We start from the raw sequence: 27190 nt of genomic DNA on the forward strand, positions 1-27190 counted from the left end.
ACTGGGGACTGGGGTGAGGTCAGACTCCAGGAATGGGATTAAGTGTAGGAAATAGCTGAAGGCTGCCTGGAGATGATGGACAGTGGAGGGCTAGGGTTAACAGATTTGGGTATGGATATTTCAATAGGATCAAGGGTGAGAAATGGCCGGAGGCAATCCAGAGGGCTAGGCTAAGCTATTTGGGCATGAAAAGCTAGATCAAGTGGGAAGATTCAAGGTGGGTTCAAGGGGGTTCCCAAAGACTGTAACCCATCAAGTATATTGGCTTGACCTTTATCTTTGGGATTGAGTTCTGCTTAGATGGAAAGCTGTTGCTAGAGATGAGAAAGGATTGCCCTTATTAAATACTTTGTACTCTCTTGGGTTTTAGAGGCCATGGGCTAGGACCCTCTCCCAGTAGGGCTGACCATGGGCAGCATGGGCATGGGGTTGAGATGTATTTCTTCCCTTGGGGGTCAATGAAAAGTGAAGCTAGAGTCATATAAATCAGCTTAGAACTTTACCTGTATCTCCCCCTCTTTGACAGCAATAATTCATCACATGGAGGTAGAGGCAGCAGTGTAGAGAGATTTGAGTGGCCACAGTTTACTTTTTCTGAGAGACAAAAGGTTCTGGAGGAAGGAGGTGCAGGAAACCAGTCTTCCCTTAACACTATTCCAAGGGGTAACAATGAGGCTGCTGTAGACATATAAAAGAAGACCCTGAGGATTGGAATTTGAGAAAGTTTATTACCATTTCTTGTTTCTCAGTTCCAATTGTTATAGAACAGTGATACTGAATAAATTTCAATTAAATTTCAGTGGGGATTGTGCCCCTTCCCATCAGTGGCCAATAAAGGAGTTGCCTTATCTGTATCCCATAGAATGTGAAATAGGTAGATATTACCTGTATTGTTTCTTTAAGACCTCTCTGTAAAGGAATAGTAAGATCTTTGAGAATAGGTAGAAGCCTTAATTATAACCATGCAAATTAGCTGAGTCCCACAGAAACCTGGAGAATAAAAATTTTAATAAGAAGGCAAAATCTATGAAGTATAATCAGTGTTTTTCTTCAGAAGATTGGCACTTAATTCATTTGCCATTGGAGAAATTATTCTGTTCATATAAATGAATATGGGAAGGCCTATTGAACAGTTTTCAAGCTGATAAATATTTTGAAGCTATTGGTGAGACATTTGTTTCTTCCCAGCTAGCTAGGCACTTTTTTTTTGGTGGGGGGGGGAAGATCTAATTCAATTCCATTCTACAAATATCTGGGGGGAACCTAGTGCAAGGTACTAGAAAGGGATACAGTGATGAGTAAGTTATATTCCCCTGTCTTCAAGTATCTTGCGATCTAGTTGTCAGTTATTTTTGTGTACGTCAGCAGTGCACTGTCATCCTTCAGGCAAGCTACCTAGTTGAATATGTAGCATAAACCCCATTTGGAAATTTACCTGCAAAAATCCTATGTAAATAGCTTTCCTAACGGTGTCCTTAGTTGGCTTTCTAGCTTGTAATTATGACAAAAGTATCAGGTCAAAAGAAGAAAGTGGAATGGAATGAGGAAGAAGAAGGAAATGCAAATAGAAGGCAGGATGCTTTTGCCATCATGATGGCAAAAAGGAGGCAAGGAGAGCTAAAATTTGGTGACCTCCTCATTTAACATTTCATTTTCTATTTATTTGGAATGTGTATTATTTTATATGAAAATTAACCAAATATTCATTTTTCCTCCAATAAGTAACACATGGATTGTCCCCATTACTTGGACAAAAAATGGAATTGTACAACCATTAGTCTGGCTAGATGAAAGCAGCAGTAAGTATCTTCCTTCCCCACTTTCTTTTTAAAAAACAGTTCACACACACACATATATATATGCATATATGTGTGTATATACATATATATGATACATATAGAATATATATCATGTGTACATGAAGAAAATAAAAATTTGAAGTCAATTGCTTTTGGAAAATATCTCATTTGAAACTAAAATCACATGTAAATCTGCAATGGGAATATAACTTTAATTGAAAAGTATTGTCTATGCAAAAAAATAATTCAGACAGTTTTTCATTTTAATCAATCAAGAAGCCATTGAGTTACCAGCTTGGCTGTCTTTGCTTTGGTACATCTGTGGTTTAGAACTGACAATATGTAAATGTAAGTGTACATTAAATACTGATGAGAAACTATGCTTAAAAACAATATTAAATCTACTTTTGCAGAAATATTTCCTGAAATGCAACTATCGTATTCAGAACATGACTGGGTGACTTTAAATTTGAATACAACTGGATATTATATGGTTAATTATGATCAATTGGGTTGGAAGAAAATAAGCTTATTGCTTCAAAAAGATCCAAAGGTAAGAAATCAACTTTAACTTCTTGTAGTTATTTGCATAAACAATGTGTTCTGTTCTTTTATCTGTTGGAGGCTAGGCAGGAATTCTTACCCTGGAGTTTGTGAACTTCGAAAAAATTCTGATAACTTTATTTCATTAATTTGTTTCCTTTGAAATCCTATTTATTTTATTTTTGCAGTTTAAAACATTATTCTAAGAGGGAATCTATTGACTTCACCAGACTGCCAATGGTACAATGCCATGACACGAAGTTAAGAACTCCCACTATATAGGATTATACTTACAGGGGTATTGTTGGGAGAGGAAAATTTGTTTTAGTCCCCTGACAGTTGGTTTCCTCTTGACCTTCTGAAAAGGCTTTTGCATTTTTTCCTTCAAAATTTATTGACATTTTAGTTGTTTCTGGATGTGATTTCAGTAGCTTGCAATGAGGCAGCTAGGTGGCGCCAAGAAGACCAAAACGTTCAGATCCAGCCTCAGATACTAGCCAGTCACCTAACCTTTGTTTTCTTCGGTTTCCTTATCTGTAAAATGGGGTTAATAATAGCACTTACCTCCCAGGGTAGAATAAAATAAGAGAATATTTGTAAATTCATAATATTTGTAATACTACAAAATTTTGTAAATTTATAAAAATAAATGCAAACCTTACAGAGCTACATAAATGCTAGGTGTTACTCTGTGTTTAGACAGGATCAGACTACTAAAAGGCTGTTGACAAATGAGCTTTATTACTCTTCAAATTCTTCAAAGTTAGTACGATAGAATTTCTTGATGGGGAGGAACAGTATAACAATTATTTGATCAGCTGTAGAACCTGGACTTACATGTAGTCTCTAGCATGACCTAGCATTTGTGATGGTTCATGATATAATAGAGCGGACCTACACAAAATTGTTTTGTTTCTACACAGAACCAAGGGAAATGAGATTCTTTTCCCAACTATCCCATTTCCTGAGACTTATTCCACTCCCTACCCCCCAAAGATAATATTTACTACTCACATTTGTCAAGTACTTTAAGATTTACAGAGTATTTTTCTGATTAAAAAAAACCCTTATGAGGGAGATGGATGTGGATAGCATTTTCCATCATGACCCTTTTGGAGTTGTCTTAGAACCTTGCATTGCCGAGAAGAGCCAGGTCTGTCAAAGTTAGTCATTGCACAACGTGGCTGTAACTTTACAATGTTCTCCTGGTTCTGCTCCCCTCACTCAGCATCAGTTCATATAAGTTTTTCCAGGCTTTTCTGAAATCTGCCTGCTCATCATTTCTTATAGCAAAATACTATCCCATCACATTCATATACCACAACTTGTTTGGCCATTACCCAATTGATGGCCATCCCCTCAGTTTCCAGGTCTTTGCCACCACAAAAAGAACTGCTATAAATATTTTTGTACATGTGGGTCTTTTTCCCATTTGTATGATCTCTTTGGGATACAGCCCTAGAAGTGTGGTATTGCTGGGTCAAAGGGTATGAACATTTTTATAGCTCTTTGGGCATAGTTCCAAATTGCTTTCCAAAATGGTGGGATCAGTTCACAACTCCACCAAGAATGCATTATTGACAAAACAAATTGGAATTATCCTGAAGTGGAATGGGCTTCTCAGGAAGTGGTAGGGGTAAGGTAACTAATTATAGGGCATGTTATAGGGAACATTGCTTATCGAGTAGGGGTTGGACTAGATAACCACTAAAGTCCCCTCCAACTCTAGAATTTGTGACTCTGTGAAATTTACTACATTGAAAAATATATTCTAAACGATCTAGTCTTTATTCCATATCAGTCTTCACTATAGATACCAATGAGGATGGGCTATTTGTGAAAATGCTGTATTTTAAAATATGAATGACTGATAGTCTTAATTAAATTAATTAATTAATTAATATAAATTTATTTATTATTTATTTATATTATTATTAATATTAAATTTTATCTTTTTGATGCCTTTTGTTTTTAAAATTACATTAATTCCTGAATATATCCTCCCCTTTTTCCTAAGAGTCAAAGATTAGAAGAAAGCAATTTGGGAAAGCCAACTGAGACATTGGCAGCTTCTGACAGTATAAGTAACATTCCATATCCATAGTCCTCCATATCATCAATGAAGGCAGAGAGGTAGCTTTCCCAACTTCTCTTAGGAGTCAAGCTTAGTCATTATAGTCATACAACAGTAGGTTTCTTTTTCCTTTTTTCTTTTCATTACATTCCATTATTGTAGTCATACATATTTTTCTGGGTTTGCTTACTTTCCTCTGATTGCTTCTTATGTATTCTAATGCTTCTCTAGATTTTTTACATTTGTTGTTTCTTACAGAATTGCGTTGATGTGCCATGATTTGTTTGGCCATTCCCTAATTGATGGGAACCTACTTTTTTTCTACTTCTTTGCTACCACAAAGAAATGTTATTATTAATATTTGGGTGTATATGTGACCTTTCTGTCTTTAATAGTGTATATCCAATCTCTGGTTTGAAAGGGATGGACATTCTAGTCACTTTCTTTGGCTTAATTACAAATCTTAATTTATTTTTACTGAAGTTGAAAATGGAAGCATATAAAATCTCATTAGTTTGGCAACCATTCATCAAAATTGTCAAACATTTATTTATAAAAGCATTCCTCTCCATGATGGTCATTACATTACTGGCTTCTTACCTTCAATAGTCAATTTATTCATTGAAGAACTCAAATGAAATTTATTTGAAAAAGACAGTTGGTTGAACAAGCAAATACTAGGAGATGGAGAGAAATCTGCTTAAGGATTTCCATAATTCTTATGAATATTGAATGTTAGAGGTGGCACAGTGGCTAGAGCATTGGGACTGGAGTCAAGAAGACCTGAGTTCAAATGTGGCCTCAGACACTTACTAGTTTTGTGACCCTGGGCAAGTCACTTAACCCAAGTTTCCTCAGCTGTAAAATGAGCTGGAGAAGGAAATGGCAAACTACTCTAGTATCTTTGCCAAGAAAACCCTAAATGGACCCATAAAGAGTCAGCCGTGACTAAAACAGACTCAACAATAACAACAAAATTGAATGTAAGAAACGTATGAAGTATTATCACTGCTAAAACCAAGCTTTACTGAGTCAGTTGCTATCCTTTCAAGTCAATCAACTTATCAAATATTTACCTGAATGCTCACAATTGAACATAGCACTGTCCTGGTGCTTTGGAAGAACCAAAGACAAGAAAGTACAATGAGTGCTTTGGAGAGACAAGCTTAAAAAGATATTACGAAGGGAAACTTGTTAATGTCTGTGCTAGGTTATTCGGAGAAAATTGGTGGGTGACACTGAGTATTCCAGGTTATTAAAGAAGGACATTCTCCCTCCCACCCCACCCCCCCAAGTGACATAGAAGCACTGATTAACATGAGAACCTGACCATCTAGAGCCATTGTTCAATTGTGTTGGACTATGTCCATGGGGTTTTCTTGGCAAAGATACTGGAGCATTTTGCCATTTCCTTCTCCAGTGTGTCCCCATTTTTCAGATGAGGAACTGAGGAGTTAAATGACTTACCCAAGGTCATATAGCTAGTAAGTGTCTGAGCTGGGATTTGAACTCAGATCTTCCAGACTCCAGGCCCAGTGCTCTATCCACTGTGCCATTTAATTGTTCTCTTTCCACATTGACAAATCTCTATAATAAAAAATAATCCCATGAGAAAGTGCAAGTACTGTTTCTATTTATAATTTGCTTTGCAAACTTAAAGTACTATGTAAATATGAGCTGAGACAGAAAAAGATCGCATAGTCACAGAGCTAGACAGCTCAACGTGGAATTCAAACCCAGGTCTCCCTACTCAGGTCCAGTACTCTTCCTATTGCATAACACTGCTCTACTCCCCCATAATATATATTGGTCAAAAACCTTGGAAATAAACACCCTGAAAATGGTTGCATGATCTAATTAATGGGCCAGTTATTTCAAGTAGCATTTAGTATAATTAATCAACAAGTATTTACTGTGCATCTCTTAGATTAATTTGGACAACCCTTTGGATTTCGTTGTAATAATTCACATTTTATAGAGTACTTCGATGCAGATACCTACCAAAAATAGAGTTACTGATTTATTTTTCAATAAGATATGCAAGGTACATATTATGACCCTCTTTTACAGAGGAGGGAAACTGAGACCCAAACATCAGCTAGCTCATAAATGACAGGCTGAGGACTTCAACCCAGTTCCTTTGACTTTTAAGGCCAGTTTTCTCTCTATGATGCCATGCTAATGCTGAAACCACTTATTAAAAACAAACACAACAAATGTTTTTTATTAAGTGACATTTAAAAAGATTGATTTTTCTCCCTGAACAAGTTTCGTTCTAACTCTGTAATTTCTGTTTTTATACAGGCTATTCCAGCCACTGACAGGATGAAGCTGTTTGATGATGCCTTTAGATTGTCTTGGTGAGTATTTTTTTTTCTAATGACTTTGTCATGTTTTAGAGGACCTTATTTAAAAAAGATTTACCACTTATGTTTATTTCTTAAAATATATAGCTCTTATCCTGTTTCAATAACATTTTTTGGTCATATTGTCATTTTGTTTCCTGAAAAAAATGCTTGAAATGAGGGGGAAATCACTTGTGGCTAAGAAAAATTTTTTAATGAGACCATTGTCATAATGGCATTTATTTATGGAACTTAACACAGGATAAGACTGATTTTATTTCGAGTATTTAGAGTAGATGAACTACTGAGCATTTTACATGCAAGGGTCTGTGAGTTCATCTGTGTGGATACTCCTACCAATGTAGATTGGAACCCCTCTGCCTTAGTAGACAGTCTTTGGGAGTTATTGTTTGTTACAAGAAATCTTCCTTTTGAATATAACTTTCTGTCATTGAGCTGCTCCTAACATATCTGAAGTGATCCCTGGAAGACAGGCTCTCTCTAGACAGGTACACAGAGCTTTGCAAACTAGTAGGAAGACTGAGAGTAACTGGTGATTGCTGGCATATTCTGTGATAGCTAAGCTAAGGGTCACCTTTGTGCCATGATGAGGTATCAAAGTGGACTTTAGTAGAAGAAAACAATACCGATTCAAAATTAACAGTATTTACAGAAAAGAATCTAGGATTTAAGATTCCCCTCCCTGACCTGCTTCTTTTTCCTACTGCCATATCACTTAAATGAATGGTCTACTCTCATTGCTTCACAAATGACAGCTTAATTCCTTGAAATTTGTTATCCTTTTGTACTACTCTATTCTAGTTGAGTTAGAAATGATGCACAACAAGCACTTATTAAGTACTTTTTTTGTGTTTGAGGTACAGTGCTGAGTATAGGGGATGAAAAGAAAAAGCAAAAAAGAATCTGTACCCTCAAGGAACCTGAAATCTAACAGCAACAACATTAGTTAGCACCTACATAGCTCTTTAAGCAAAGTGCTTTACAAATATTATCGTATTTTATCCTCAACAACTCTGGGAGGTAGGTGCTATTATTATCCCCATTTTACAGATGGGAGAACTAAGGCAGACAGAGGTTAAGTGACTTGCCCAGGGACATAGAGCTAGTAGTTGTCCAAGGCTGGATTTGAACTTGCTGACTGCACTTTCCTACTGTGCCAGCTAATCTAATGTGGGGAAATAACATGTACATAATTATACAGCAGCTACTACAACTATATACAGCAGATAGAAGGTTATCTTTAGAGGGGAAGGTACTAGCAGGTAGAGGAACTGGGAAAGGTCTCCTACAAGAAAGTTGTGCTTGAGCTGAATCTTAAAGGAAGCCAAAGGTTTCTAAAAGGTGAAGGTGAGGAGAGGGAGCATTCCAGCCAATGCAAAGACACAGAGATGGAAGGGGGAGCACCTTGTGTGATTCTAGCCTAGCTATACCTAGTCTTTAGCTCTAATCTAGTCTTTATCTTGACCTATTTGCAGCATTCAATATTTGTGACCAGCCTTTAAAAAAAGTTTATCAATGCCTTTTGTTTATACATTTTATAGTTATTCCTGACTATGACCTCCCTTGCTCACTAAACTTTCCCTTATAACAAAGAAGAAAAGAAAATTAAGACACATGGATCAGTCTGACAGCACTAGCAACATCCCATGCCCATAGCGCCCTACATCTCAAATGAAAGAAGGGAGGTACATTTCCTTATCCGTTCTGCAGGGCCAACATTTGAGCCCTCTACTTGAAACTGTTTTCTCTTTTTCTAGGCTGGGCCTGACTCAGGCCATTCTCCTAATAGTTTAGGTTTGATATTAGTACAAAATGAGACACTTGTAGGTCATTCAACAGTTAACAAAAAACCAAATTTCCTTATCCCTAGCTGGAGAAGAATATTAGACAAGGATAGACATTGCTATGGTGATGTACCTGCCTAGTATCAGAGAATGCATGGAGCTCCTAATGGCTGCCTGAGGAAGTAACATCATCAGTTCAAACCTTTAGTTCCCCCAAGTCAACCACATCCCAAGGACCTTTAAAAGGAAAACTAGCCTAACTTGCCTGAAGGGAAGGGTTAGGATATTGTTCCTAATTATACCTCCCTTGGCTTTCTTGACACTCTGCTATCCTGACTTTCCTCCTATCTCTCTGACTTCTTTCTATTGTGTCTTTTGCTGGTTCATAGACTCTAACAAAGTGAAAACTGGAAGGGAACCTAGAGACTACTTGGTTCAACCTCTACCCAAAGGATGAATCCCATCTATAACAATGAGAATAAGAGCTCATCCAGCACCTTGTTTTTAAAAAGTATTTTTGTTCATTTCATTGGATAGCAGTAGAGAGAGTGCTGGGTCTGAAGTCAGAAAGACTCCTCTTCCTGAGTTCAAATATGGCCTCAGACACAACAAGAGCAACAAATTTATTTTGTTAAATATCTCCCAATTACATGTAAAATTTTTAAAATAATCATTTTTTCAAATGTTGAATTCTAAATTCTCTTCTTCCCTCCCCCTTCCATGAGAAGGCAAGCAATTTTATATTGATTATGCATATGAAGTCATGCAAAACACATTTCCCTATTAGCCATGTTACAAAAGAAAATACATAATAAAGATGAAGAAAATTAAAGAAAAGTATGCTTCAATTTGCACTTAGACTTCATCAGTTTCTCTCTGGAGCAGGTGAGCATTCTTCATCACAGGTATTTTGGAATTGTCTTGGATCATTGTCTTTATCAGAGTAGCTAAGTCTTTCACAGTTGATTAGACTTAGAATATTACTGTTACTATATAGAATGTTGTCCTGGTTCTGCTCATTTCACTTTACATCAATTCACATGTCTTCTCAGGTTTTTCTGAAACCATCTTACTTATCATTTATTATAGCACAATAGTATTCCATCATAATCATATACCACAATTTGTTTAGCCATTTCCTAATTGATGGGCATCCCCTGAATTTCCAATTTTTTGCCACCACAAGAAGAGCTGCTATAAATATTTTTGTACAAATAGCTTCTTTTACCTTTTCTTTGAACTCTTTGAACCTAGTAGTGTCATTGTTGGGTCAAAGGGTATGTACGGTTTTATAGCCTTTTGGGTATAGTTTGAAATTGTTTTCCACAATAGTTGGACTAGTTCACAACTACACCAACAGTGCATCAGTGTCCCGATTTTTTCACATCCCCTCCAGCATCTGTCATCTTTTCTATTATGTCAGCCAGTATGATAGGTTTAAGGCAGTATCTCAGAGTGGTTTTAATTTGTATATCTCTAATCAATAGTGATTTAGAGCATTTTTTATGCAACTATTGATAGCTTTGATTTTTTTTTTCTTCTGAAAACTTCCTGTTTGTATCCTTTGGCCATTTATAAACCAGGGAATGGCCCTTACTTTTATAAATTTGGCCCAGTTCTGATATTTGAGAAATGAGGCCTTTATTAGAAACCCTCTGGGTTTCTTGTCTTCCTTCTAATTTTCGCTGCATTAGTTTTGTTTGGGCAAAACCTTTTTAGTTTCAAAGAATTAGAGTTATCTATTTTTGCTTCATATAATCTTCTTTATCTCTTATTTAGGCATAATCATCCAGCTTCTTTTGAAGACCTTTAGTGAAAAGCATTCACTAACTCCTCAGGCATCTCATTCCACATTGGTTTAGCTATAAACTCCAAGAAGTTTTTCTTTGATTCAAAGTCTGCCTCTCCCATCTGCTGCTTTTAGTTTTCTTTTCCAGCATTAAGCAGAAAAAGTCTCATCTCTTTTCCAATACATCAACTGAAGATTATTTTCACTTTCTGCTTCAGGCTTCTCTTCTTTAGGCTAAATGCCCTAGTTCTTGCAGATAGTCCTTGTTTCAAGTTCTCTCAACATCTTTATCCTCTCCCTCTGAATACCCTCCAGGCTGTCAGTGTTCTTTCTGAAATGTGCCAACTAAAATTAGGCATAAGAAACTACGAAAGGGGGTGGGGGGACAAAAACAATAATCTTGGTCCAAATGGATGTATAATCAAATTCAATCATACTTTTAAAGAATAATGGATATATTTAGATGAATCACTTTCAAATATTAAGAAAGCACTCCACTAAATTCTTTTACAAACAAAACCAAAAAAACCCTTCTAAACTATAGATTATATCAGTATTGAATATCAATTCAAAAATTTTCAATAAAATCCTAGCAAAAAGACTGTAGCGACATATCTGAAAAAGTATCCATTATGATCAGTTTTTACTAGGGTTCGTTTACACTATATAAAGATGATTCAATTGTATATGTTCACAATTGAATTCATCAATTTTTTCCTAAAAATGCCTAACAATCTTATTTTCCTTGATATCACCACTATTTTAATCATCCACCTTGGATTTGGATGATGAATTACTTTTTTGGTTGACTCAAAAGAGCAGAAATAAGAGCTGTGGGTAGATATCTCATCAAGGAAGATTTCAATCCAGTGTAAGGTAAGATATCCACAAGTGCACAGAGTGCTAGACCTGAAGTCAGAAAGACTTATGTTCAAATCCCGCTTCAAACACTGGCTGTGTGTTTGGGCAAGTCATTTCTCCTCTGTCTGCCTCAGCTCTCTCAACTGCAAAATGGGAATAACGCCACCTACCTCCCAGTGTTGTAGGGATCAAGTGAGAGAATATTTGCAAATTTAAGGTGCTGTAGAAATGACAGTCATCATCATCGTCATCATTCCTGATGAGACTATTAAAATGTAGAATGAACCATTTGGAATGCAGACGACTATTTGTCAGGGATGTCATAGAGGGTCATCCTGCTCAGATATGAATTGGACTAGATGACACATGCTGAAACCAACTTGTAAGATTCCATGATTCTTTAAAATGGAAAGTCTTCATTTTGAGGCCCAACAAGGAGGTGCTTGTCTGTCAACAGAGAACAAATCAAGTTAAGTTCAGAGAGATTCATTCTCCAGAATTTTCCCTACCACATGATGACGTTTTTTGGCTGCAGCAACATATGCAACCTCTGCTAATGTACAAAGGAGTTGTGACCTGTGTGGTGAAGGGACCTCTCCTGGAGTGTTAAAGTACTCATTTCACAGGTTGTTGCTGGGGGGCTCAAAAGAAAATATGTATGTAAATGTGTTTTGAAAACCTTAAAGGTATATGTGATTTTCATCTATGATTATTAAGGGAAATATGATTAGTTCAGGAATAAGGAGGTTCTTATTGATTAATGTGATATTGGACTGGAATTTTCTGTATTTCTAAGAATTTTGACATCCTAAGTAAAAAATTGAAATAGAAAACATGTCAACAATATTTGAGTTATATTTTGCCCCTAATTTTTTACCTTTAAGTTCTGGCTTTTTAAATTATTTAGACATGATAACAATATATATAATCTAAAGTTTATAAAGTGCTTTACCTATTTTATCTTACTTGATAGAGGTATTGACAAAATGTGGGAGGAAAATATTTAACTCGTTTAACAAGCTGCTTTTTTTTTCCTAAACAAAACAGGAATGATTATATTGAAATTGAAACTGTCCTTGATTTAACCAAGTACCTTGCCAAAGAAGAAGAAGTCATAGTGTGGGATACAGTTTTGCAAAACCTACTAACTTCTGATATCTTTGTCAATTTGAATAACCACGATATATATCCCTTATTTAAGGTAACAATTCTTTGATACGCATTAACAGTTTTCTTCCTCTACTCCAGCTGGCATGTTTGTGGCTGGTCATTCTCAAGGTGACTTGTGGTTCAGTATTTCTCAATTCTAATAGGCTCCACCAAAGCTAAATAACCACCACCACCACCCCCCATCCCACCCCACCCCCCCCCCAAAAAAACCACAACTTTGGTAGAGGACTAATTTGAGTGGAAAATATGGGAGGGCTATTATTGAAAGGTGGACATTCTGGGAACTTGGTGTCCTGACACATGTCTTAGATTATACCCCTTAAAGCCATACATGTAGTAGGATATCATTTCCCTTAGAGCTAGATGTAGAATACTAAAGATTGCTAACTGTCTCTTAAAACTAAAGTCCAAAATTTTCTACCATATTTTCTAACAAGAGAATTACAATTAGTTATTTCATTAACAGTTTCTAATGTTTTGCTTTTCTTGGAGTCCACTTAATTTGCTTTTAAGAATTAGGCTCATAGATCAAAGTGTTTAGACTGTGAACAAAGAACTATAAGCCCAACAGTTATAAAAACAATTTCCTTTCTCTTGTCTCAAGATGACTCCCAGACTGTTTAATAAGTATAAGCTTCTTAACTGGCTTTATCTATGATCAATAAGGAAGTGCTTTTATTTAGTGGAGAATCCGATAGGGATGGAGAAGTTAATGCCAGTCAGTGAGTCAGTAAATTTTTATTAAGTACCTACTATGTGCCAGGCACTGTGTTAGACACAAAGGAAGGCACAAGACAGTCTCTGCTCTTAAGGGGCACAGAATCTAAAAGGAGAGACAACTATGTATAAACAGGTAACAGAAAGGATGAATGGGACATAATCCCCAGAGGGAAGGCACTAGGATTAAGAGGGATTAGGAAAAGCTTACTGTAGAAGGTAGGAGTTTGTAGAAACAATTCCCTTTTTAGAGTATCCCAGTTTTAGAGAAAGTTATTCAATTTAGTCTCCTTAGCACGGAAGTATCATGATGGAGGACATATTGGAAAGAACATTTGAACCGTTTTGATTACTTAACACATTATATAGAAATGTCTGAAAAAAAGCGCAAACTTTTAATTATCTGGCCATCACTTTTTTGGTAAAAGGGTAACTTTAGGCAACTTCAGTTTTGGTTGTTAGTGGTAATATGTTTTCTTGTGTCATTTTAGAAATATTTATTAAAGAGAATTACTCCAATGTGGCGTATTTACTCAACCAAAATTCGTGAAAATAACTTAGAAGATGACATTATGGCTATGTAAGTATTTTAATAATAGATGATAGGTGATTGAATGAAGTGATTGATTTGAACAGGCAGCCCATACAGTACATATATATGTAATAGAGAGATTCATTGATACTCATCCAGAGAAGCGTTCTTATTGGGGGAGAAGCCTGAAAATGTATAGTTTTGGAGATAAACATATACATATAAAAGTGTGGTGTTCTACACACATAAACCTTGGACTATTGAATCACAGCCAGAAGCATATACTCTCCAAGTTGTTTTTCAAGTAGTAGGGATGAATCGTGTGGAACAGAACCAGACTCTTTAGTGGGATTTTAAATGCTTGGTAGGTTCAAAAGCAAACAACACCAATAAAAAATCCCTTGCTTATCCTCGATACTTAAAATTCTGTTCTTATGAAAATAACTCTAGGAAGTTTATACACATTACATTTATACTTTAACATAAGTAAGTTTATCTGCTCTTTTGAGAGGTATTGGGGGGGGCCGCTAGGTGGCGCAATGAGTAGAGCACCGGCCCTGGAGTCAGGAGGATGTAAATTCAAATCCCGCGTCAGGCACTTGACACACTTACTAGTTGTGTGACCTTGGGCAAGTCACTTAACTCCAATTGCCCTGCCTCCTTGCCTCCAAAAAAAAATGGTATTTGGATAGGTCAAAGCAAAAAAAAAATGGATAGAACCTTAAGATATCAGTAGTCTGGAAAAAAAGTAAGATGGGGGTCACCATGTGTGAAGATGGATACTGAAGGAGAAGGCCAAAAGGAGCTACTGAAGACAAACTTCACCTAATTCCCTCTTTTTTGCCCTGTTAAGCCACTCACATTCTTTTTCTCTGGCATTGCATGACCAATGTCCTATATGTGTGAAATTTGTTGCTTACATTTATGGTTAGGACTAGGGAATGGAATGTGTAGATATAAAAGAGACTCTCCCTCCCTCTCTCACAGATGTGTGTGCATGTGTATGTGTATTTATATCTACATTGATATCCCTCAAAGGCACAGGTGAGGGATATTCATATTTACGTTCATCTACATGGATACTTGAGACATGTAAATATCAATATCAATATAGATACACATACGTAAATTTTCCATTCAATGACAACATCTGTACATATAATCTGGTAGAGCATAATTCTTATGAATATTGAATGTTAGAGGTGGCACAGTGGCTAGAGCATTGGGACTGGAGTCAAGAAGACCTATCTCCTTAGATATTTTGCTTTGCCCCACATCTCTATCTTAAATGTGGTACTAGAGTATGGGTTCATGGCAAAGTGATACAGTGGGTAAAAGGTGAGGTTGGTAGAAGAAGGCAAGGCTTATATGTGAGAGAGTATGTACGTCAGTGATTTTGAAGGGGAAATGGTGAGAAGTAAGCAAAGATTATAGGACCATCGATTTAGAGCCGAAAGGGATTTTACAAACCACCTAGTATATCGCTACCATCTTACAGATGACAGGTCCAGAGAGATTGTGATTCGCTCAGGGTCATACAAATTTAGATAGTAATAAGTAGCCAAGGCGGGATGTGAACTCCGGTCCTCTGACTCCAATTTAGCACTATTTCCACTGTTAGTTGAAATCTATGTTGTTTAAATGAACTGAAAAAGTCCATTTTCCCATGGCCGATTCTTTGCCCTGCCGCTCCTCCCCTCCCAAAAAGAGCTGGGAAGTCAGGCTACATATCCTACATTGGTCATCCATTCTGGATAAGGAATGGGGGAGACAGGAAAAGGAGACTGGATTCACTCTCTTGCGCATGCTCAGGCAGAAAGAAGCGCTCTGTATGTGGCTCTGAACATTCATTTCTTTGCACTGAATAGACTTCAAAAGGAGTGAATCATGTCAGGCCAACATGGGCTCTAGTGGTGAGTGTAGTATTAGTGACTTTGCTGAACACTTACTTTTAGGTTCCCTTTCATGTTCCCATTCTCCTTAAAACCTCTAAATTTGACCGAGAAAAAAAAAGAATAAAACTCAGTTTTAAGTAAAGTATAAAAGGACTTTAGTTTTTAGAATATTGTCTCAGATATATATAATTCATTTTTTAAGGGGAGGGAAACTGAACTAACAAAAGATGTGGACTGTTTGGGAAGGGACTTACAAAACTTATAAAAACTGCTAGTCTTTTGTTTTTTGTTTTTGGTGTTCCAGAGTCCCTCAGCAAATATTCACCCAAATCCTCACCACATTTCTTATTCATAAGTCTGTTTCTTTTTTTCTTGACATTGATGTTATTAGAAGGCTATTTGGAATTGTTCATCCTTTTATTAAATTGCATTCTTAGTTGAAAGGAGAACTTAGTAATGCAAAATAAACTGTTTTTCTTGGGCTTTTCTTTTAAGACTATCCCTGAGAAGTGTATTTGGAGCAGCATGTTGGTTGGGACTTGAAGACTGTCTACAGCTGTCAAAGGAAATGTTCTCAAAGTGGATGAATCATTCAGAGATCATTAAGTAAGAGTAATAATGTAATTTCTCCTACATGTTTGTGCTACTTGACACATTCCATTATACTTATTTTTTTGATTCCTCAGCCCTGTAATTTATTTATTCTCTTTTCATTTGGCTAACCCTTATTGCCTTCTCTCCTTTCTGAAACTCCATTTTAAACTAGTGTTACAGGATACAGGATATGGAAATTTGGAAATGAGCCAATGAATTATCCATCTCCCAGTTAGTATTCTTCCTTGTCTCCAACTAATATTCTTTGCGTTAATTTGTATACTGACGTAATTGGGTTGATCCCAGTGCCTTCATTACTATCTGCTTGCATCAATGTTTTGGTCTGTGATTATAGTCTTCCAAAGGACAATGTTCCTTCTTCAGAATTTGACACTGTGCCATGAGCGATTAGACACAAAAAATGCTATTAATATATAAACAATATAAATAATCAACCTTCATAAATATATACTTATATTTATATTTATTTAGACAGGCAATGTTTGGCTTTTGTTTTTACCTAGATTATTCTAAGAGACTTTCTAGCGCCTTTTCTTACCATTTATTTGCTATTTTTCTTCTTTTGTGCTATACAGATCTGGCTTAAAATGTTTCTTAAACACCAACTTGATTTCTAAACCCTATATTTCATTGATTCTCTTACTTTCAAATGATAATTCTAAACCTTCTCTAGACCCTGTCCTTTCTAACTTAACTTTTTTCATCTCACTGTAATGTCAACCCCATGACAACTTATGGAAGCAAATAATTATGAGATACGTTGTGTATTGTATTTTACAGAAATTCTAATCTCATTACATATGAAGTGATGTGTTACGGTATTGCCATGGGAAGCGATAGAGAATGGGACTTTTTGTTGAACGTTTGTGAAAACAAATCTGAAGGCAATAGGGATGGAATAATACGTTCATTGTCCTGCAGCAAAGAGCCATGGATACTTTACAGGTGATTATCGTCAGTTTATTTAAAGGTTCCTAAGGGAAAAATTTATTTTAGTAACATCATCCCACTTACCAAAAAGGAAAAAAAATTGAACCCGTGAAATCTGGGGTGAAGCAAATCTGTGTTTGGGCACTACCAGATGCAGTACATTTTGGAATTTTAAAATTCCACAACAAATTCCATGTATTTAAACAAAATACTTAGGATTTGTTTTGAATTTTTTATGTGCATGTTTGACAGGTATATGGAATATGCTTTGAATGCAAATTTGTTCGGTTCTGACTCGGCAAAAGTCATTCAAAATGTGGCAGCAACTGAAGTTGGCCGGCTTGTAGTCAAGGACTTTTTAGTCAACAACTGGCAAGCTGTAATGGAAAAGTAAGTTTGGAATTAGTAGGTTCTACATTTTTTGGGTCATTGGTTTCATGTGGGAAGCTCTACTCTGGTTTAGAGTGGTCCCAGAAATCCTTTGAAATGATGAGAGAAAAATTTGGGACTCTCTTATCCTATCACACCACATATTAGCAGCATGAGAAAGGAGAAAGTGCTTTTTTTTTTGCCTCTGACTCTTTATTCTTTGTGATGTGGACTTAACATGCCCTACACCATGCTTTGGGGGCTTAGCAGGTATTTGTCAGTGGATTTTTCAGGTCTGGATGATTGTGAAGAGAAAAGGTATTCTTTGTTAGGTGGTTTAAAAGCAAATGCATTGCTTTGTAAATTATAATTTTTAGAAAATTTTTATTTTTAAATTTAAAAATTCAGAAAACTTTTAGAAAATTTTAGAAAACAGAAAAAGTGTCACAAACATGCAAGTTAGTGGGTATTTCTGTGTAAAAGTTTGGCAGCAGGATTTTATGACCCAAAGGGGTGGGAGGCTCAGTTCACCACAACCAATCTCTACACAGGTTTCCAAGTGTGGGAGACTCTATACTCCTGGTTTACCATTCAAGCCAAATTTTGACATCTCCCTAGTAAACTGAACCCACAAATCTGGGGTGAAGCAAATCTGTGTGTTTGGGCACTACTAGAGGCAGTACATTTTAAAAAAAAACTTAAAAAGAGAGAAAAGGGAAACCAGAATTTCAAATGAAAGGGAAAATTGATTTTTAAGTAAATAATGTTTTTTCTCTTATAAATGATCTTTATGATAAATCAAAACCTTAGAAGTTCACATGTGAATAGTACTGCATCCATAGGGAAGTTGATAAGGGATATACTTCTTTGGAAGATGAGGATGAACTGAAGGTTTACTTTTATCACACACATGCTAAGTAAAATGTAATTTTCCCTGTTGCTGAATGAAATCTCATTGCTTTGTAGGTTTGGGAAAGAAAATGTATTCTATCTAGCACATATTCTTGCAAAACCTATATCCACAAATGCACAGATCCATGAAGTAAGTATCTTGAATAATACTAAGAATGGCAACAGTAATAATGTTTATAAAACAATTAAATGTTTGCGAAGCACTGTGTGTGTGTGTGTGCGTGTGTGTGTAGAATATCACATAATATCTCATTTTCTCCTCCTAACAGTCTTGGGAGGTAGGTGCCATTATTATCTCTGTCTATAGATGAAAAAAGTAATTTGGCCAGGATCACAGAGTGGGTTTGATTTGAACTCAGATCTTCCTGACTCCAAGTCTCCAACTCTATTCACCGAGGCCACCTAGCTGTCTGAGAAATACGTGAACTGTGAAATAGGATGTGGAAGGAAAAGGAAGGAAATAAGCATTTATTAAGCACCTACTATGTGCCAGGCACCGATCCTCATTTGGTGGCTATTTGGAGACTTAGATTTTACATCTTTTTAAATGGTGCAAGTTGCATATTAACAGACACTTGTAGCATCTTGTGAGGTTAAATACTAAAGGTATTTTTATCCCCATTTTACACACAAGGAAACTGAGCCCGAGAGGTTGTCCCTTGTGCCTAATCAGAACTGGTTAAGTGTTGGAAGCAAAATTCAAACCCAAATCTCTCCTTACTCTAAATCTAGAACTCTTTCTAGAACACTACACTGACTCTCAAAAACATGAATATTGTGATATTCCAAAATGTTTGTGACCTCAGTGGCACTATTATCCCTGCCAGAAAAGTGATTATAATTGTTATTTATTATACCATAGATCTAAATAAAATAAGGGCTCTCTATGTTCTGAGAGCTTTGGCTATAGTTGCAACTTGAATGTATTTACATTCCCTGGAAATAGAATAGAGACCAGCTCTGTGATTTCATTAGCTTGTAAGTGAGGAAATTCTCTCTATTAATGTATAGGTTGGCATTTGCCTTTCTAGGCTGAAGGTAATTATCCTTGCTAGGGAAAATGGAAGCAAAAGTAGTTCTATGTTTATATTAAAATTTTGTTGCTTTGTTTGTTCACGTCCACCTCGTGGACTTTGTCCATAGGGTTTTCTTGGCAAAGATACTGGAGTGGTTTGCTATTTCCTTCTCCAAAATATAACATGTGATAATAATAGAGTAAGCACAAGCTTATTCTTAAGGAGCTTCTCTTGAGTAATAATCAATTTCATGTGTTTGCTCTAGCCAGTAATTGTCTATCTCTACCTGGGTTTGTCTTGTTTTTAGTTCACCTCTAGGGAGCTAAACTGGGCGAGGTGGCCCAGTGGAGAATGTGCTGGACCTGGGGTCAAGAAGGCTCAAATCCTGTCTCAGACTCTTACTAGTTGTGTGACTCTGACCAAGACAGTTTGCTCATAATTAAATGATAATAACAGCACCTAACTCACAAGTTTGGAGATCAAATGAGACAACAGATGTGCTTTGCAAATCTATATAGTATAATATAATTATAATATATAATATAATTATAATGTAATATAATGTGGTATAGTATAATATAGTATAATGTAATGTGATGTGATATATATAATATGTAGATAATATAGATAATACATAATATAAATGTTAGCTATTCTCAAAAAGCAAAAAGCTCTTAATAAAATTTGAACATAAGGCATATTTATTACAACAGGTAAAGAATAAAAATGGGGTTTGCATCTAAGCCTTAGTCTGGAAAAGAATGGTTATACTTAGGGTTCTTTCTCCTCCCCTGAGCATCAGTTTCCCTTCCCAAATGAACATGGATAGGGAAAGTCCCAGTAGCATGAAAAGATGGTGAACTTTGGTGACAGTAGGGTCTTCCATCTTCTGCTTGCTTTCTGGGGAGATGCTGTTTACTCACTTGCTTCAAGCATCATCATGCCTGGTTTTTGCCCTTAGCACAGGATGGTCAGATAGCAGAAGGCCCCTCCCACTGTTCTGTTTGTTTCAACTACGTTTTACCACTTAGCCAACAGCTGACTGGCCTTCCCTGGCTGGTTCATCCTTCCAATGAGTCACTATGACTCTCAAGCACTATTGTCACGCCAGCCCATTGCTGTTCATCCTTTGTTCTCAAAGAGGATCATGAGGGTGATGTCTTGACTTGCTCATGAATTGGATTTAAGTGAAGCATCTAAGTGCCACAGTAAATAGAGTACTGGGCCAAGTTCTAATTTAGCCTCAGATGCTTACTAGCTGTGTGACCTGGGGCAAGTCAGTTAACCTCTGTCTGCTTCAGTTTCCTTAACTGTAAAAACGGGAATAATAAAAGCATCTACCTCCCAAGGTTGTTAAATGATATAATAATTAATAATTAAAACATTTAGCACAGTTCCTTGTGTATAACAGGTGCCTAATAAATACTCATTTTCTTCCTTCTATGCCGAGTAGGAAAAATCGATTGAGATTACTGACTGATTGTATTTTCTCTTCTAGTTACAGCAACTTTTCGGTAACATGCTAGGAGAGAAAATCACGAATGTGCTTCATACACACCTACACAAAGAAATGGAGCGTAATAAGCAAAATGACAGGAAGATTGCTCAGATCGCTAACTGGCTAAAGAAAAATATGGCTGATTAACCCTTTGTAATCCACAAAGTGGTTAGCTTCCATTTTTATTAGGCAATGTTCTGCGGTTAAAGTGTGACTACACATCATATTGAGTCTTGGAAGAGTCCACCTTTCCTGCTCTCAACCAAACAATCCTCTTTTGGATTTGGAATCCTACATACAGTATGCTAATGATTTTATCAACAAAGAAGCCAGGAAAAAATGTTTTGTTCTGTGGTGATTTCAGGGAAGATTCTCATTCACAATAAACTTGCAGAATTTTTTTTAGAGATTTTTTAAAAAAGGAATCATAGACTCTAAAGAGCCCAAACCAAAGAAGCCTATTTTGGATTTGGCATCCTCTAGCTCAGGGTACAGTAATGATTTTATTAATGAAAGGGACAAGAAAACCATTGTTTCATTCAGTGGTGATTTCAGGGAAGATTTTCATCTGCAATAAAATCGAATGTTTTTAAAAGATTTTTAAAATGAATCTAAGATGGTCTGCTCTCTTCTGTTCTTAGTTTCACTGGAATTTTAAAACATTGGATTGGCACTAATGAAAAGTACATTATTTTCTATAGGGAAATGTCTACAGTCTTTAGGGCGGGTAAGTGATCTAGATGTCTCCTAAGAACAATGCTAGAAGCAATAATATGACAATGTTGTATAACATTGACTCCTAGTCAGAGATGCCAGAAGGAAAAAGGAAGCAAAACTGGGGAAGAAAGCATCAAAGGGGTGTGTGTGTGTGTGTGTGTGTGTCTGTGTGTCTGTGTGTGTTTGTATGTGTGTATTGAAAGAGAGATATCCATTGAGAGATATAGATGCATATTTTAATTTAGCTTCTTTAAAGGTAGGAAAGGAAGTTGTTTGGTTCATCATTATCCTCCCTACCTTCACCCCTAGTAGAGCGAATGTAGTGAGTGCTTAATGTTAAAGGACTTAATTTTTTTTTTCAAAGAGCACACCTCTTACCCTCTGCCCATAGGTCTATACTCCATTTCATTACCGAATTCTTGGTGTCTCTAGAGGTACCCCAAGAAAAAGCTGTTTCCAGGAATAACACTAAACGGAGACCATGGGGCACTGGGTCATTATTTGTGTATTCAACAGTAGGGACAAACTTTTTCAATAAAGATGTATGGACAACAGAAATCATCAAGAAGGATGGGAAGATTTGGGCCTGTCTTCAGGATAAAGCAATATATTAAAGTAGTACAACCCCCTATCCCCACTTCCCACCCAACTATAAACATACATGTATGGGATAAATGTATAAACAGCCACATGAGGCAGTGTGATGTATTGGATGAGGGGCTGCCTGTTGAGTTGGGAAGCCCTAGATCTAAGTCTCTTGTCTCTGCCACGTCCTAGTTGTGTGACTGGGCAAATCACTTAACCTATCGGTTACCTAGGCAATTCTGTGTTCAGGGACTTGAAGAAGATACGTAATCAGAAATGTTTTAACTGTTTTTTACCTGGCCAAATTGAATACAAATAGGTAACAAAGATGGAGTTTCAGAAGGGACTTTAGAGGCCTTCTAGTCCAATTTGCTCACTTTACAGGTGAAGGAATTGGTCCTTAGAAAAGTTAAATGACTTACCTAGGCTCATACAGCTAAGAAGTGTCAGAGGGAGGATATGAAACTAGGTCTTTCTGGATTCAAGTCCTACCCTCTATCTACTATCATGCTGCCTCCCATAAATCAAATGATCTTGCATTGTGCATTTTACTTTAAGTATAGATCATCAGTCTAGTTCATTAGTTATTAAATTTAATAAGTTAGTTATACCCAATAAAATAGGATAGTGAATAAAAATAGTAATTAGTCTTTGTATATTATACATAAATATATTACACACACACACACACACACACACACACACACACACACACACACCACGTGGCCTGGCCATGCAAATATGTATGCTTGTCAAAAAGACTTTTATGGAGAACTGACAGAGAGCAAGCATTCACATGGTGGTCAGAAGAAGCGATTCAAGGACACTCTCTCTTAAGAACTTCGGAAATGATTGTGTGACATGGGAGACACTGCCACAGGACCACCTAGTATGGTGTGCCCACATTGGAGAAGGTGCTTTGCTCTATGAGCAAAGCAGAATTGTGCAACTTTTAAAAAACCTTTTAAAAACTTCTAAAAAACAAAGTAACACAATTAATAAAAGTATTATTTGATTGGTATTTCACAATAGATGGAGAGGAAATAAAAAAAAGTTGTGCAAAACCATTGTGTCAAATTAAATGACAAAAAATTGAAAACTTAGAAACATATCTATAAAAATGAATTACAAAATTAACAAAACAGAAAGTAAAAACCTGATCTAAGAAAGAGAAATTGAACAAGATATAAATGAACCTTCCCAGTCTAAACAGATTTACGGGCTAATTCTATTCAATATTTAAAGACAAATCCCTAAGCTACATAAAAAAAGAAAAGGCAATCTTTCAAACCTTTTCTACCTCTTAGAGTGTAATAAGGGTGAGGATGGAAGAGGTGGTGAGCATGTGCAGCATGCTCAACTATACATGAAGATGGTGAGGAGTATATTTCTACTAAGGGCATATTGAACATGTAACAGGAAAGCATAGGGAACAGGTCCTTAGGTTAAAGTTTGCCTGTTAGCCTAGAAATCCCAAATTATCATGCACATTCCAAAAGTGAGTTTCCATTCTCTTTTGCATAGAGATAGTAGCAGATAAGTATTTTAAGTCTTCTATGGTTGCTCACCAGCCCCTTCCCCACCACCCCTGTATAACAGCAACACACAGAATAGTGGAATTGCAAGGGACCTCAGAGGCCATCTAGTCCAGTCTGTATCTGAACAAGAATATCCTCTACAATATCTGTAATAGGTAGTGAGCATTTTTTCTTGACAACTTCTAGTAAGAGGAAAGCTATGGTTAGGATTAGCATTTGGGTTAGGGTTAGACCATTTAGGGTTAGGGTTAGAATTGGCAGACCATTGAACTTTGGAATAACTCAAGTTATTAGGAATTTTTCCTTCACATTGAACAGAAATCTATAATTTCTATAATTTCTACCCATTGCTTCAAGTTCTGCCTTCTAGGACCCAAGTGGAATGTGTCTAATTCCTTTTCAATTAATGGCCCTTAGCATATTTGACAACTATTATGATACTATTAAACTAGCTCTTCTCTAGGATAAATATCCCCAGTTCTTTAAAGCAGTTGTCACAGGACATGATCTTGGGGACTTTCACATTCCTGGTCACTCTCCTGTGGTGCTTCTCTTTCTAAAACATGGTTCTCAGAACTGAATGCTATACACTAGGTGTGGTGTGACCAAGACTGAACACAATATCATCTTCCTCATTCTGGACAGTATGCTTTCTTTTTTCTTAATGAAGTCTAATATCATAACTTTTTTTTTTGGTTGCCATTGTCAGTGTTGACCTGTATTGAACTTGCTAAAATAATCTTGGGCAGCTAGATAGTGTGGTGGATAGAGTTCTGGGCCTGGAGTCAGGAAGGCATCTTCCTGAGTTCAAATTTGGCCTCAGATATTTATCAGCTGTGTGAACCTGGGCAAATCACTTAACCCTGTTTGCCTCAGTTCCTCATCATTAAAATGAGCTAGAGAAAGACATGGCGACCCATTCCAGTATTCTTGCCAAGAAAATCCCTAATGGAGTCACAAAGAGTCAGACATGACTGAAACAACTGAAAAACAAAAAATAATCATGTCTTTTTAAGAAAAAAAAATGCTATTTAGCTACATCTTGATCTTGTAAAAATGATTTTTTGCTATTAAAAAAATTTTTATTTTTAGTTGCAAATTCTCTCCCACCCTCTACCCCCTGTCCTATACATTGAGAAGTAAAGAAATACAATACCCATTATTCATACATAGTCATGTAAAACATTCACATTAGCCATGTTGCAAAAAATAAAGTGAAAAAAAATTTTAATCTGCACTCAGAGTTCATCAGTTCTTTCTCTGAAAGTGGATAGCATTTTTCATCACAAGTTCTTTGGATTTTCCATGGACTACTGCATTAATTAGACTAAGTCTTTCACAGTTTATTATAATTACAATATTGCTATTACTGTGTGCAATGTTCTCCTGTTTATGCTCACTTCAGTTTGACTCAGTTCATATATTACTTTCCAGGTTTTTCTGAAACCATCCCTTTCCTCATTTCTCATATAGCAGAATTGTATTCCATTGCAACCATATACCACAACTTGTTCCGCCATTCCCCAACTGAAGTGTATGCCCTTCATTTCTAACTCTTTGCCCCCATAAGAACTGCTGTAAATATTTTTGTACATATGGTATTTTTCCTTTTCCTTTGTGGTACAGACCTAGTAGTGGTTTTGTTGGGTGAAGAGATATGCACAATTTTATAGTTTTTTGAGAAGTTAGGTGGTACTGTGAATAGAGAACCAGACCTGGAGTCAGGAAGACTCATCTTCCTCAATTCAAATCTGGTCTCAGACACTTACTAGCATGACCCTAGTCAAATCACTTAACCCTATTGGCATCAGTTTGCTCCTCAGTGAAATGAACTGGAAAAGGAAATGGCAAACCACTCCAACATCTTTGCCAAGTTAACTCCAAATGACTGAAATGACTGAACAACAAACAACATAGTTCTTTGGGCATAGATCCAAATTGTTCTCCAGAACTATTAGACCAGTTCACAACTTGTGAGTTCACAACTCCACCAATGCATTAGCGTACATATTTTTCATGTCTTTTACAGAATGTGTTATTTTCCTTTTCTGTCATGTAAGTCAACATGATGGGTATGAGGTGGTACCTCAGAGTTGTTTTAATTTGCATTTTTCTAATTATTAATGATTTAGAATATCTTATATGACTATTGATGGCTTTGATTTCTTCTTAAAACTGAGTGCATGTCCTTAGATCATTTATCAAATGGGGAATAGCTCTTATTTAAAAAAGTTTGTCTTATTTCTTCATATATGTGAGAAATGAGACCTTTATCTGAGAAACTTTCTGTAAAAATTTTCCTCCAGTTTTCTGCTTTCCTTTTAATTTTGGCTGCATTGGTTTTCTTTGTGCAAAATCTTTTTGAATTAATGTAATTATGCATTTTATCTCCTATGATCTTCTCTGTCTCTGGTCATAAAATCTTCCTTTATCCATAGATTGATAGGTAATTTTTTCCATCCTCCCCTATTGTGCTTATGATATCACACTTCATGTCTAAGTTATGTACTCGTTTGGAGCTAATCTTGATACATTATGTAAGATGTTGGTCTATGCCTAGTTTCTGTCAGACTGCTTTCCAGTTTTCCCATTAATTTTTGTCAAATAGTGAGTTCTTTCCCCAATAGCTGGGATCTTTGGGTTTATCAAGCATTAAGTTAATTGTAGTCATTTCCTTCAGTACGTTGTGTGTGACCATTGATCAATCACTTTATCTCTTATCTAGTTGTTGTTTAGGCATGTTAGTTAGGTCTGATTCTTCATGATCCCATTTGGGGTTTTCTTGGCAGAGATACTGGAACAGTTTGCCATTTCCTTTTACAGCTCATTTTACAGAGGAGGAAACTGAGGCAAACAGGGGTGACTTGCCCAGGGTCACACAGCTAATGTCTTGAGGCCAGATTTGAACCTGGGTCTTCTTGTCCAGGCTCAATGCTATATCCACTGTGCCGCCTAGCTGCCCTCTTATCTACAACCAGATTGTTTTTGATGATTACTTCTTTCTAGTATAGTTTGAGATTTTGGACTGCTAGGCTGCCTTCCTTGATTTTTTTTCATTGATTCCCTGATAGTCTTGACTTTTTGTTCCTCCAAATGAATTTCGTTATGGCTTTTTTTCCTAGCTCTAGAAAACAATTCTTTGGTTGGTTGATTGGTACGACACTGAATAAGTAAATTAATTTATGTAGCACTGTTATTTTTACTATATTGGCTCAGCATATCTATGAGCAATGGATATTTCTCCAATTGCTTAGCTCTGTCTTTTTTGGGTGAAAAGCATTTCATAATTGCGTTCATGTAATTCCTGTGTACATTGTGCAGGTAGATTCCCAAGTATTTTATACTATCTGTAGTTATTTTAAATGGAATTTCTCTTCCTATCTCTTCCTGCTGGATTTTATTGGTAATATATAGAAATGGTGATGATTTATATGGGTTTATTTTATATCCTGCAATTTTGTTAAAGTTGTTAATTGTTTC

General features: G+C 36.3%; 1 protein-coding gene and 1 long non-coding RNA gene across 2 annotated transcripts in view; one reads left to right on the forward strand and one right to left on the reverse strand.

The window, feature by feature from the left end:
- Positions 1–21017, forward strand: part of LVRN (laeverin) — a 41070-nt gene extending 20053 nt beyond the window's left edge. Inside the window, exons 12-21 of the mRNA XM_036740404.1 lie at positions 1723–1799; positions 2213–2352; positions 6721–6776; positions 12264–12417; positions 13595–13683; positions 16026–16136; positions 16926–17090; positions 17328–17465; positions 18411–18486; positions 20871–21017. Coding sequence (XP_036596299.1) covers positions 1723–1799; positions 2213–2352; positions 6721–6776; positions 12264–12417; positions 13595–13683; positions 16026–16136; positions 16926–17090; positions 17328–17465; positions 18411–18486; positions 20871–21017 — 1153 coding nt within the window. The remainder of the gene's footprint in view (positions 1–1722; positions 1800–2212; positions 2353–6720; positions 6777–12263; positions 12418–13594; positions 13684–16025; positions 16137–16925; positions 17091–17327; positions 17466–18410; positions 18487–20870) is intronic.
- Positions 1–27190, reverse strand: part of LOC118833044 — a 66217-nt gene that overhangs the window by 1719 nt on the left and 37308 nt on the right. Inside the window, exons 2-4 of the long non-coding RNA XR_005009268.1 lie at positions 11387–11663; positions 2637–2876; positions 504–701 (exon numbers count right to left, since the gene is read on the reverse strand). This is a non-coding gene — a long non-coding RNA (uncharacterized LOC118833044). The remainder of the gene's footprint in view (positions 1–503; positions 702–2636; positions 2877–11386; positions 11664–27190) is intronic.

This window comes from Trichosurus vulpecula, chromosome 1, assembly GCF_011100635.1.
Source record: "Trichosurus vulpecula isolate mTriVul1 chromosome 1, mTriVul1.pri, whole genome shotgun sequence".
Taxonomy (NCBI): domain Eukaryota; kingdom Metazoa; phylum Chordata; class Mammalia; order Diprotodontia; family Phalangeridae; genus Trichosurus; species Trichosurus vulpecula.